This window comes from Aethalodelphis obliquidens, unplaced genomic scaffold, assembly GCF_003676395.1.
Source record: "Aethalodelphis obliquidens isolate GAN/ISIS:26980383/991018 unplaced genomic scaffold, ASM367639v1 scaffold11, whole genome shotgun sequence".
NCBI lineage: Eukaryota > Metazoa > Chordata > Mammalia > Artiodactyla > Delphinidae > Aethalodelphis > Aethalodelphis obliquidens.
Genome location: NW_020837955.1, coordinates 44661396 through 44674561, shown reverse-complemented (window position 1 = coordinate 44674561; position 13166 = coordinate 44661396). Strand labels below are relative to the sequence as shown.

At 55.7% G+C, this 13166-nt stretch overlaps 1 protein-coding gene across 2 annotated transcripts in view; it reads left to right on the top strand.

Moving 5' to 3' along the window:
* The window catches only part of STK32C (serine/threonine kinase 32C), an 82683-nt gene that overhangs the window by 594 nt on the left and 68923 nt on the right, over positions 1–13166 (top strand). Inside the window, exon 2 of one of the 2 annotated variants that reach the window (XM_027113008.1) lies at positions 1–154. This exon is cut by the window's left edge and continues 28 nt beyond it. In XM_027113008.1, coding sequence (XP_026968809.1) covers positions 1–154 — 154 coding nt within the window. The remainder of the gene's footprint in view (positions 155–13166) is intronic. The other variant, XR_003433989.1, reaches the window with a different exon arrangement.

Below are 13166 nucleotides of genomic sequence, written 5' to 3'. Positions count from 1 at the left end.
GCGGCCCCGCTGCGAGAGCGTCGGGCCAGGGACACGGGCGATGCCCGCGCGCAGCCGCGCCCCCTGTTTCCGTGGAGCAAGTGGAAGAAGAGGATGGGCTCGTCCATGTCGGCGGCCACCGCGCGGAGGCCGGTGTTTGACGACAAGGAGGACGGTGAGAACGGCCGCGGCGGAGACTCCGGGCCGCTCGCGGGGACAGCGTTGGGACCCGCGCCGTCTGGGGACTCCGCACGCTCTCGCAGCGGGGCCGCGGCGGGAGGATTTCTGCGGGTCGGGGCACCAAGGCCTCCCGGTGGGAAGGCGTCAGGGGCGTCTCGGTTTCCGAGGAAACTCGCGAACGGTGCTTGCGATGCCCACGCGTGTCTTCCGTGTCCAGTGGCGGCGCGACGGGTGGAGTAGGCCGGCCGTCCCTGCGGGGTGAGGGTCTGCGGTCGGTAGGCGCGAAGGCCCCCGCAGTAGCGAGGGCGCTGTGTTTGCATTTTCCTTTTCTGCGAGGTGTGAGCGCTCGGTTGTTACTCTGCACGTGAGGTGTGCCGAGTTTGCGAAGGGAGATGCCTGCCCCACAGGTGGCGCGGGGGCCCGGCCCTCGGAGCTCAGTGTAGGTGACGGCGCCGCGTGGCTGCCGGCGTGCCTACCTTTGCACTCAGACGTGCGGTGGAGTCTTGCCTTTGTGCAAAGACCTGCCCTTTTGGGAACTAGTTTGCCCTCAGGTCCCCCTGCAGGTAAAGCTAGTGACCCGGAGGTGGGCGCTGGTGGAAAGCAGGAAAGACCTGCAGGCACGCCTCCTGGAGCCCTGCCTGACAACGGCCCTTTCACTTAGCACCCTCGGGAAAGGTGGCTGTGCAGTGTCCGCCCCTGGGGCACTGTGATACTTTCACAGGCAGACATACAGCTCTTCTCTGCAGATGTCATGCAGATAAGTTAAATGCTACAAGATGACACATTTGATGTTTTTTTGACATTTTCTTAAAATAGTCGAAATATGCATTTTTCGTTTGTAGGCAGCCTGCAGAAGTAGGGTGGATCTTTTATAATTTCAGAGCACAGCTCAGCGAAAGAGCCCAAGCTATTTATTTCTGATACATAATTTAAGCATTATAGGAAATTACAATAATGCGACCTCAGGCCAGTGTTGGAGAATGTGCAGGCCATGTGGGCAGTCCTCACAGACAGCGATGCAGAGCCTGTTGCTCAGGGGGGCCTGGGCTCTGATGAGCCTGGCCCCGGTCATCGGGGAGGGGCATGGTGCCTGGACTTGCTGGAGGGGCATCCGGGACCAGCCACGCCCACTCAGTGTGTTCTGGGGAGACCTGTCTTCGTGTTCTAACTTTGGAACACAGCTCACTGCTGGGAGTGCTTCCTATGTTATATGTTTTTGTTTTGAGAGTAAATATTCAAAGTGAAGAAAGCCCAGAGTGAATTAGGAACTAATCAGGAAGGAGATTTGCATCTAGCTTCTGGCTGCACGATGAGAAAACGTCTGAGAAATCCATCAGATGTCTGATTTCAGTACTCGCTGGTGGCAGCTGAGAGCTGGCCACTCTTTCATGTCCTAGCATTATGCTCCCCAGGGCAGGTGGTGTAGAAAGAGAGAAATTGAGGTAGCACAGTGGCTGCCTTCAGCTTTGAAAGGTAGAATTTTGTTCACAGTGTTCACAGTGTGTTATGTCTCAGGATCCAGGGATCGTTAAGGAGGAGCCAAGAGCACAGAATCCAGCTGTGCTGCGCGCGATCGGATTTGAGAATTATCTAACACGACCCCCTTCTCCCCACCCCTGTCCCCGTTTGCCTGAAGCAGGACGGCAGAGGTGCCGGCTCTTCTGGTCTCGTGAAGGTGGGCTGTTGGCTCGGCTACAGGTGCTCGCTCTTTAGCACATGTGCCCGTCAATCACCTGCTCATCCCTGGGCATGGTGGCCACATCTCCAAACTGAACACAGCACGAGACTTGCCTGGGCTTTGTTTGGTAAGATTAGGATGCCAAGCCTGGCCCTGGTCCAATGGCCGTGGATGTGATCCAGGTGGGCGGCCACTTTGTTCCACTTTTATTCCATGTTTTCACGTTATCGTCAGGGCGCACACGACTTGGGAATCACAGTAGGTGTTTGCAGAGAGAATGTTGTGCAGCTCTTGGCCTGAAGCCTGTGGGTTTATTTAGGCAGAAGCAGTGGGGTTTGGAAAGGCGGAAGGCCAGTCTTTCAAGAGGAGAAAGGCTGCACCCCACCTTTCTTTCAGGGTGTGAAGACGTCCCCCCAGACAGGGAGGGTCCCACACTTCCTCAGCCCCGTGCAGGGTGAGCCGAAAGAGGTGATAGAGCTGTGCTGAGGACGTGCATTTACTGGGACTGCATGGTTGCCATGGCAATGTGAGACCTTCTGGTGAATTTTTTAGATTAAAATACCCAATTAATATATCAGATTTGGTATGCAGAGAAAAGGAAAAGAGAAAATAAGAGCGCAATTTAACAGAATGCCAGGTAGATTCCAACTACAAAGTGGAGTTATGACACGTGGGATCTTAAACGTCCCCCTTCCCTGTTAACCCTGAGGTGTCTGAGCCACTGTCCTTACTTGGCAGGTGTTGGGTGCTTGTTCAGAATTCTCTGGGCTTCCTCCTCACACCGGAACCAAGGGTCCCCTTTCCTCTTCCCGAAACCCCATGCCTCCTCCCGTGCGACCCCTCTTGGGCTTCAGGAGCAGTTGATTTAGGGGTTGACCTTGCTCGGGACCTGCCCCAGTGCTGCGGGGTGCTGGGCAGGCCCCTTCATTCCTCTCGTCTGGGTGTCCCCACGAGGGTGCTGAGTGGGGTTCCATCACTTTCTGCTGAGCAGCTCAGTAACTGGTAACTGGGGGGCACCCGCCGTTCTCAGCAGTCTGGCTAGTCTCAAACCTAACATGGTATTAGCTTGCTAGTGGGGGGCAACTAATCACCGAGAAGGCTTGCCTTTGCCCAGAGAACTGGAAATAAGGGAGCCCTCGAGGGCTGAAACGCCTGGCCTGGGTGTGTTGGGTGGGGTGGGCAGTAAGGCGGGACACGGGGCTACCAGAGTCTTATAACCTTTTCCAAAATTTATAAAACCTTTGTTTTTTTTAATTAAGAAGCATTAAAGTGTATAAATTTGTAAAAGAGTTTAAGACTTTGCTAAAATTATTCTATATAGGAAAACCAAGACATCGGTAATTTCAGCACTGAGACCTATTAGCGTGCCTCTGCCCCAGCCTTTTTCTGGGAATGTACTCACACATCAGCCACAGAGCAACACTCTTTATGTCTTTGATACAGAAATGGGATCATGCTCCAAATACGGTTTGTCTCAACCTGCGTCTTTTACTTAGCGATGTGTCATGGCCGTCTATAGATCTGCAGCGTCCTTTGTTGGCTAAATTTACAATAGTGGTTCTCAACCCTGTGAACTAGACTCGGAGGATGCTCTTAAAAACTGTGGAAATTCAGATTGAGTTTGTTGGGGTGGAGTTGGGGGGCGCTGGGGCTCAGGCACCAGGACATAAACAGTTGACCAGTGAGCATCCTTGTATGTTCATCTTTGTACACTTGACATTATTCCCTCAGGATAACTCCTGGGAATGACATTGACGAGTCAGAAGCGTGTGCACGGAGTGTGGCTTGGTGCCGCTGGCCAGCTCCCTTGGAGATGGGCAGTCCCAGCACAAGACATGGCTGTCCTGGACGGTTGTTACGTGGCGGTGGCCAAAAGGATGGGGCTGCTGCAGGTGTGGGGTACCCAGACAAAGGAGGAGGTGGGGAGACCAGTAGCAGACGAGGAAACATGAATAAATGTAGTGAAGGGCAGGAGGGGCCAGAGGAGAGAGGAAGAGGGGGGCCTGTGTCCGGTGCGGCTGGCCGGGAGGGAGATCCCATCTGCCTGCTCTCGGAGCGCATGCAAGTCCTCTCTCTCCGACCCTCACCGCCTCTGGGTGTTAGTGATGTCTGTGTTTTGACCGTCTGAAAGGTAAAAGGATTGTATTAGTGCTCCGAGTCTCTGATGACCAGTGAGGTTGGTAACGTGTTTCTTTGCATGTTGGGGGCGTTTGTGCTCTTCCTTCCTGAATTGCCAACTCCTACCCCTGACCTGTGCTCCCTGTTGGGATGTTTGCTGCCCGGTTTCTTTCCACGGTTCCCGGTATACAACGGCACATGCCCTGGAGCAGTCATTTATCTTTCTACGTTGCTAGTTTTCTTCCGTGTGGATGTGCTTAGTTTTTGTGTGGTCAGATTCGTCAAGATCTTCCTTTCTGGCAGTTTCTGGCCTTGGTGCCCTGTTAACACCAAGCACAAGTGATACTCACCCAATTTATAAACCTGCACCTGCACTTTCTTCTAGTACTTCTGTGGTTTCACTTTTCATGTTGCAGATTTTGGTCGGTTTGGACTCACGCTGGCCACCGTGAGAACGGTTTCCTCCCGTGGGTCCTGCTCTTGCTTAGGCTGGGCACATTCACTGCCTGTTTCTGTCGAATTGTGAACGAGATCTTTGCAACCATCACGTTCCACCCTGGTTAGTGCTGGTAGGAAGGAAAGCTTAACTTTGAAAAGTATCCGGCCCGTGTGCGGCTGCTCTGCTAAGGTTCCCGTTAGTCCTCATGGCTTTTGAGTTGATTTTCCCAGGCTTCCTGGGTGGTCGGTCGTGTCCCCTGCCAGCAATGACTCGGTGACTTTACGGTGCTTATGCCCGCTCTTCCCCGTCGTGTGCCCAGGGCTCACGGGCAGCGGAGAGCGGTGCTGAGCACACGGGGGGCTGACCCGATCGTGCTGATGGGGCCGTGGTTCCAAAGTGACAGTCTAGCCCTGTTTACTGAGTCTTTGACCAGTGGTGCGTGGACCTGAGTTTTAATAGGTGTCTCTTCCCTTCCCTCCTGACCCTGGGAAGAGGGGGTGGCTGGCGATGGGGGTGGCAGCTCTCTGTGTGGCCCAGGCTCGGGCTGATGGCAGTTCACACCCCGTCCCCTGCAACGCGGGGGCCTTGGTGGCCAGCAGCCTAGTGGCTGCAGACCCTGGGTTCCTTTAGCAGCTGGCAGCAACGGTGCAGAGGCCCCCGGTACAGGGGTGGGCATTTGGGTTCAAGGTGGGGAGGAGGTGTGTGGTCCTGGCTGGCCTTGCACCCCTGCTCCTGGATTCCCTGGGCTCCCACATGCAGTGCCAGGTGTCCTGGCGGGGCCGTTGGGTGGCGCTGAGTTTGCTGCGTTCCTGTGGCTGACGAGGCTGGTCTGGGATGGACTTGGGACCCACTGTTGTACTTTTTTATGTAACAAATGTCAGCTCTGCACGTCTATCCATCTGGCTGTGTGTTTTAAAATGCTAAAAATAAGTTGATTTTCTTTTAAAAATCTAACCACCCATCCTCCCAGTTGAGAAGTAGTGCGAGGATGCACTGGAGGTGAGTTTTGCTCAGGGCTCCTCTGTGAGGGTGGAGCCGCCCAAGGCCCCAGGATGGTCTGAGGGAGGCAAAGCCACGGACAAGCATTCATTCGGAGCAGGGTCAGGGCAGCTCACAGTGGCTCCTAAACTGTCACGGTCCCCTGGGGACCTTGTAACAATGCGGATTCTGATTCAGCGGGTCTCAGGTGGGGCCTCAGGGTCTGTGTTCCCTCCGGCCCCAGACGGTGCCAGCGTGCTGGACACGGAGAGGACACACCCTGGGTGGGAGGGCTTAGCGAGGACCCAGCAGGTGGGTGGTGGAGTGGGCGTGGCCCCCGACGCATAGGGAGCAGCAGGGGGCCGCCTGCCCTGGTGCTCCGCTGGGCCATGGCAATGGTGTTGGCAGTGGGTGGGAGTTTCCAAAGCTACTGCTCGTCCTCCGTCTGGAGATGGGCTGCTCTTCCTGCAGGGGGATCTCCTTTAGCTCTGTTCTTACTTCTGTGCTGTTCTTTTTCTCTGGGTAGCCCGCTACACACGAACCCAAAACATCAGTAGCATTTTGTGTCCTGCATTTTCAGGTGACGCTACAGCCTGAACTTCCTCCTTTGCAGTGACTAGATTCTCACCCAGGTGTGGCAGAGGACGCGCTACCAGAGGCAGGTGGCCCCAGGCTGTGTAGACGGCCCCCTTCTGGCCACTGTGTCCTCTTGTCCTGCTTGCGCTGAGAGTCCAGCCCCACGCCCGGGACGTGCCATGGGGTGTCCCCTGTTCTAGGCCACCTGAGCCCGGTGGTTCCTGTGTTCAGTGTCTGTGCTCCGTGGCCCTGGTCCCGATTCCCCTGTCAGTAGGAAGCTCAGAACCAGATTTGGTGTCCGTTCACCTTAGTGTGGGAGCAGGCCTTCTACCTGGTGTCTTTTTTCCTTCCCGGTCAGATTTTTTCTCCTCATTTGAAAAAGATGTAGAACTGTGTGTTTCCTCCTCCCCGCCTCACTCTGCTATCGCTGTGTAGCTCTAGGTAGAAATAAGGCTTTGGTACGCAGTGTTCCTGCGGGCTGGTGAGGGTCCGGTGAGTGCTGAGCCTTGCTGTCCCGCAAGCTGTGTGCACGCCCCCTGCAGCCCTGCTCCTGTCCCCCCGGGTCGGGGCGACACGTTGTCCACGATGGCTCCTCTGGGGCCTCCTTCCCGCCTGGGGGGTGGGCACACGCTGATCAGCGGCCTGCAGAACATGCTGGGCCCGCCTCTTCCCCAAACACTGGCCGGGCCCAACGTGCTGAATGATTTTAGTGCTCATAATTGGAGAAGCTACAATTAATAAAGTTATTGTTATTTTTTAAAACTGGGAAGCCTGCTTCATCAGAAACTGTTTTGCCCGTTGACCTGAAATCTATTATCTAAAAACCAAGGCAGCTGACCGAGATCAGTGTGGCTCCGTCCAGCCCCAGCTGCGTCATTTGTCCCCACCCTCCGCATCCCCAGGTGTGACACAGGAGCCTGCGGTGGCCTCCAGCATGCGGCCCGAGCAGGCGTGGCCGCAGTCTGCCTGTGCAGACCCGGCTTGGTGTTCTTTAAGTCGTGAAGCCAAGGAGATGATGTGGGTGAGAGTCAGTGTCGCCCCCAATTTATTAAAAATAGGAGCTGAGCACATTCAGATTCCTGGTGTTTACGCTGACTAGGGAGGCCTCTGCTCTCACATCACGGCCTTTCCTTCACACGCACCAGGCGGGGCTTGTCACCGAAGCCCGAGACGAGCAGCTTTGCGCTTGTGTGTCTGTGAGTCTGTCAGGCCTGGCAGGACGCTCAGCCTTCTCGGGCACCAGGCACACCCCCCACCCCGCCCCGAGCAGGGTCCGAGGTGCTCAGTGCTGTCTTCCCGGGCCCTGTGTCGGACTCGGGCCCGTTTCCAGAACGCCCGGCCCCTGGGAGCCGGGAGCGGGGTCTTGGTCCCGGTAGCTCAAACCGGGCACTGTTTTATTATTTATTGCTGGTAATAAAAACCCCCCAAACTTAGTGACTTAGCAATGACCATTTTTATCATTTCTCAAGATTCTGTGACCTGGGACTCTAGACAGGGCCCAGTGGGGATGGGTCCCCTGCTCCGCACGCCACCTGCGGAGCCAGAACGTGCTTGGGGGCTTCCCGCTCACGGTGCCTCGTGATGGCTCAGAGGCCTCAGGCTGGTGGAAGCCTCCGTGGAGTCGTGTCCCTGGCGGGGGCGGGGGGGTTCCTGGGGGGAGGGGTGTCCTTAGTGGGGTGTCCCTGGGGTCTCAGTTCCTGCTGGCGGCTGCGTATCAGTTATCTATGACCGCTTAGCACATTGCCCCAGAACGTAGCGGCTTAAAGCGACACACGTCACGTTCTTGTTTTGGGAGTTGGTAATTCTCGGGGGCGGCTCAGATCCCGGCCCCGTGCTGCACTGTAGGAGCCCCTGTGGCTGTCCTGGGGTCATGTTTGTTTGCATTGTCCCCGATTCTTTCCTTTTTTCTTTTACTCCGTGTCAGGGTCCTCTTGTGTTTCTGAAATCATATTTTAGCTCCTCAGGCAGAAAGGGTAATTTGCAAAGTTAGCACAGGACTGAGAGAGGAGAAAAGGAGGAAGATAAGACAGAAAGGAGGGAAGATACAGAGAAAAGGGGGGGGGTAAAAAAATCACGTGCTGAAGAAAGGGTTGGGCCCCAGCGTCCGTGTGCTTGTGCATGGGCTGGCGTGGCCCTGCCCGGCGGCAGATCTGCCTGGTGCTGCGGGCAGTGGCAGCTGAGATGGAGCAGCGGGTGGGCAGCGGTGGGGTGGGTGGCTGCCGCCCGGACATCTGGGGACGAAGCGGAGAGGGAGGCCCGGGCTCTGTGCCCCGTGGAACGAGAGTCGGACGGTGGGTCCTCAGCCGTGTGGATCCCGAGGCTCGCTTCCAGAGCCCACAGCACTTGGAATGTTCCGGAAGCAAGGGGCTTAGCCAACAGAGTCCCCGGGGCTGGGCCTGGAGCAGACCCTGTGCTGGTGCCGGGGGTGTGAACCATTAGAGCAGGAAGTGGTGGGAGGGACCGAGAATTTGGGGTCAACTCCTGCTGTCCCAGGCTGCCCCCCAACGGCCTCAGCCCCCCCTCACCCCCCGCTGCCCTGGGCTCCTCTCCAGTGTCACTGACCTTACGGGAATCAGCGGGCGGGAGCCTGCGGCTCCTGCCTCCTCACAGTGGCCGCGCACCCGTGGGTGCCCTCCTGTCCGGTGACCGGGCATCATTATTAATAGTGTCTCCTTTTGCTCTTAGACGTGTCCCAGTTTGGATGATAGAATATATGGCTGCCCCTCTAGCTGCCAGACACTGTTGCCAGATGATCCTTCTTTCCTTTATAGCTTTTTATTATATAACGGAAAGTGACAAGAAAAATATTAAGACTTTCAGTGTCTTATGTAATCTCACCACTATTATAACAACCATTTGCACTTTTTCGTATCGCCTTCCAATCCATACTTGAATACGTGCAAAATATATATCACTTTTAACGAACTTTTTTAAAGTAAACTTTGTTTAGAACATTTAGCTTCACAGGAAAGCTGTGAAGGTGGTAACAGAGGGTTCTTGTATATCCCACGCTGGTTTCCCCTAACGTTAATATCGTCCCTTGTCATAACTATTGTATGTATTGTACATACATGTATTGTACATAATATCGTACCTTTGTCATAACTAGGGAACCAGTGGTGAGACATGGTTGTACTAGTCAGGGTTCTCTAGACAAACAGACCAATAGAATAATAGCGTGTGTGTGTGTGTGCGCGCACATGTGTGTGCATGTGTGTGTGCGTGCGCGCGTGTGTGCATGTGTGTGTGTGTACACACATATGCTTACATACAGGTATTTAAGGAGGTTTATTAAGAGGAATTGGCTCAGGCAGCTGTGGAGCCAAGAAGTCCCACAACCTGCCGCGTGCGAGCTGGAGCCCCGGGGGAGCCTGTGCCGTGATTCAGGGCGAGTCTGAAGGCCTGAGACCCAGGGGAGCCAAAGGTGTGGTCCCAGCCTGAGGGCAGGAGAGGATGAGACCAGGGGTCGCTGCTCAGCAGGGCGGCCGGAGAGGGGGTCCTCCCTCCTTCCTCTGCCTTCTGTTCTGTTGAGGCCTCAGGGCACTGGTTGACACCCACCCACATCTGGGAGGGCCACCTACCCTTCTGAGTCCCGGGTTCAACTGCTAATCTCATCCGGAAACTCCCTCACAGACACGCCCGGAACACTTTAATCTGGGTGCCCAGGGCCAGTCAAGGTGACATGTGAAATCTCTCAGTAACTGAAGCCGTAGTTTATTGAGGTTTGACCTGTTCTTACTGAATATCCTTTTTCTGTTCTAGGATCCCACCCAGAATCCCACATGACATCTAGCTGTCCCTCTTTAGGCTCCTGTGAGCTGTGACACCTTCTCAGACTTTCCTTCTTTTGATGACCGTGACGGTTTTGAGAATAGCTGGTCGGGTATTTTGCAGAATATCCTTCAGCTGGGATTGGTGACGTTTTTCTCATGGCCAGACTTGGGTTATGGGTCTTTGGGAGGAAAACCACAGGAAAGGTGCCCTTCTCGTCACGTCCTGTCAAGGTCCGTACTCTCAGCACAACTTATTGCTGCTGACGCTGACCTTGATCACCTGGCCGAGGTCCTGTCCGTCAGAGGTCTCCGCTGTCAGGTTACTCGGCCCCCCTGTCCACACTGTGCTCTTTGGAAGGAAGTTACACTGCACTGCCCACACTTAAAGGGTGGGGGGTTAAGGTCCACCTCCTTTAGAGGAAGGTAGTCACATAAGATTATTTGGAATCCTTCTACCCAGAAGATTTGTGTATTCTTCCCATTTACTTTGTTCTTCAGTCATTCATTTGAACCCACGTGGACTCATGGATGTTTGTTTCATGCTTTGCATTACGATCCAATACTATTGTGTGTGTATTTATTTTTTGGTCAGATTGTCCAGCGTTAGCCGTTGGAAGCTCTTCCCTTGGCTCCTGTGTCCCCCCGGCCTGCTGTCCTCACTGTTTTCTGTCTTTGTTTCTTTCTGAGCACTTCCTTACTTTCTGGGACTAGAAGATGCTCTAGGCTCATCATGTATATTCCCTGACCCAACCCTAGAATCAGCCAGTTCTCCAGGGAGCCCTGGTCCTTCTATTGGGGAAGGTGTTAGAAACCAAGATCTGGGTGCCAGGTGTGCTCACCATTACTGGGAGATAATGATCTTTTAAAGCACAGAGCTATCTATGTAAAATAGACAGCTAGTGGGAAGCGGCCGCACAGCACAGGGAGATCAGCTCAGTGCTTTGTGACCACCTAGAGGGGTGGGATAGGGAGGGTGGGAGGGAGACGCAAGAGGGAGGAGATATGGGAACATACGTATATGTATAGCTGATTCAACTTGTTATACAGCAGAAACTAACACACCATTGTAAAGCAATTATACTCCAATAAAGATGTAAAAAAAAAAATAAAGCACAGAGCTGACCGCACTGCTCCCTGGCGTAAGGCTCTGGGGTCCCCCATCACTGCCTTTGTTTAACTGAATGTACCTACTGTGCTCCTGCTCTGTACACTGCAGGCGGGAGGGAGTGTGAATTGATACAACCACTTGGGAAACTGCGTGGCGCACCATTTCTGAGAGAGAGCACAGCCCTGACGTCCAGGAGCTCGCCTGGACCTCGCCGCTGGCCCTGGCATTCTCCTGCTGCACGTGAACGATTTCACAGAGCGCCCGCAACAGACCCCTCTGACCGTGGTGGGTCAAGACAAACACAGGAGCCCTCCATAAGCCTTTTGGAGCGCAGACAGAAACGTGACCATTGTCCAGGCCCAAGTGACCGGACTTCCTGGGTCCTGGCCGCTGCTTTGCCAGTTGCGGTTCTCGCTTCACTCCTTCTCAGCCTCTGTAGTGGGCTTAAGGTGCCCGATCGTAAAGTCACGCAGCCTCCAGACAGCGTGGGGCCGTGCTGCTTGAACCCTCCTGAAGGTCACTGACGTGAGCGCAAACCCTGACCCTCACAGAGATGCCCCTGTTCTCCCTGTTGCAAGGACGGTACACGGGTGTGTGCAGCCTTATGCTGTCTCTGGTGGTCTTTGGCTGGGGGCATGGACACCTGCAGCCCAGGCTTGCATTCCTAGGTGGGACCCATCCAAACATGTACATCCGTGCACCCAGAGACGCACACACGGGAGTCCGCACAGCACGACGTGTGGTAGCCAGAAGCTGGAACCGGACCAAGTGTCCACCGATGTTACTCGGACGAGCGAGTCCTCGGGTCTTCGTTCTGTGCATCCTCTGTGCCGTGAGAGTGAAGGCCTCATGGCCGCACCCCACACGGTGCACCTCTTAACCTGCTGCCGAGGGAGCGAGGGTCCCCGCTGCTGACTCCGTGCTGACAAGCACAGAAGCCAGGGTGCTGGTCTGTGCCACAAGATGTCAAGCCCATGTCCCCCTGGGGGGGCACCAGGGTGCCCTGTTGTTTGAGCTGAACGCTTGTCAGATGTGCACGTTTTCTGTACGTTTGTTATACTCTAATCAAAAGTTTACAAGAATATTTAAAAAACCCCACTGGTGTCCAGCCTCCCACCCGGCAATTCTGGGGCTGGGGAAGAGCTGTCCAAGGTACCGGCTCTGGGTGGAGGCGAGAAGCCTGCAGGTCAGGCTCCTGGGACTCCAGGGCTGAGCTTGAGCTGTGCACTGTGCTGAGTGCATGTTTCATAACTGTTGACTCGTCACATCACAGGCCCCCGAGGGTGGACAGGAGTGAACCATGTGTTTTGGTGTCCCCAGGGTAGAGACGAACGCCAGGTGTGCAGAAGACATTCGATGTGGGGCTGGGGAGAGAACAAACGCCTGCCTCATGCTGCCCGTGTTGAGAAGCTTCGCTTGATGCCGTGGCCTCATTCCTTTGCTCCCCATTTTCAGCAAGACTCTTTGACAGCACTTTGTTCTCTCAGGTGCCAGGCCTGCCCTCCGATGCTCCCCTGAGCCTACAGGAGCCAGGATTTGTCCCCACGGCCTCGGAGCCCTAGTGAGGGCTCCCTGCATGGGGCGAAGTCTGACACCCAGTTCTCAGCTCCCTTGTCCTGGACCCACGGCAGAGCTTGACCCTCTGGGCCCCTCCCAGCTTCCCTCTCTTCCTGCAGCTTCCAGGACGCCCGCTGCCCTGCTGTTCCTTCTCGGCCCCTCCTAGGACCCTTCTCCCCTCCCCGCCACGGTGACGCTGGAGCACCTGGGGCTCCTGCCCGCTCCCTCCTTTTCTGCTGCGCTCGTGCGGACAGTCTCACACTTTCAAATATCATCCATGTGCCGGCGACTCCAGGTTTTATCTGCAGCCCGGACCTGCTTCACACGTTCCAGACTGTTCTGTCCAGTCTCTGGCTCGTATATCACAGATATCTCCTGAACGCATTCACACCTGCACCCCTGGAGTCTCCTGGCTCGCTGACCTCTTCCTTCCAAATGCCCCTAGACCCATCCGGGAGCCCTCTGCCATGTGGCAGCCCCTCCCCGCCCTTCATGTCACCTTCGCTCTACCTTCTAAAGCATGGGCTGCCTGTGTCCCTCCCTCCCATAGGCCCCGGGCACCCCCTCCCCCCCCCCCCCCCCCGCCCCCCCCCCCCCCCCCCCCTGCACCCAGCACCCTGGTCCCCGCCCCTCCTCTGCACCAAGCACCCTGGTCCCCGCCCCTCCACCTGCACCCCGCACCCTCGTCCCTGCCCCTCCTCCTGCACTCATCACGCTGGTCCCTGCTCCTCCTCCTGCACCCAGCACCCTGGTCCCCGCCCCTCCTCCTGCACCCAGCAC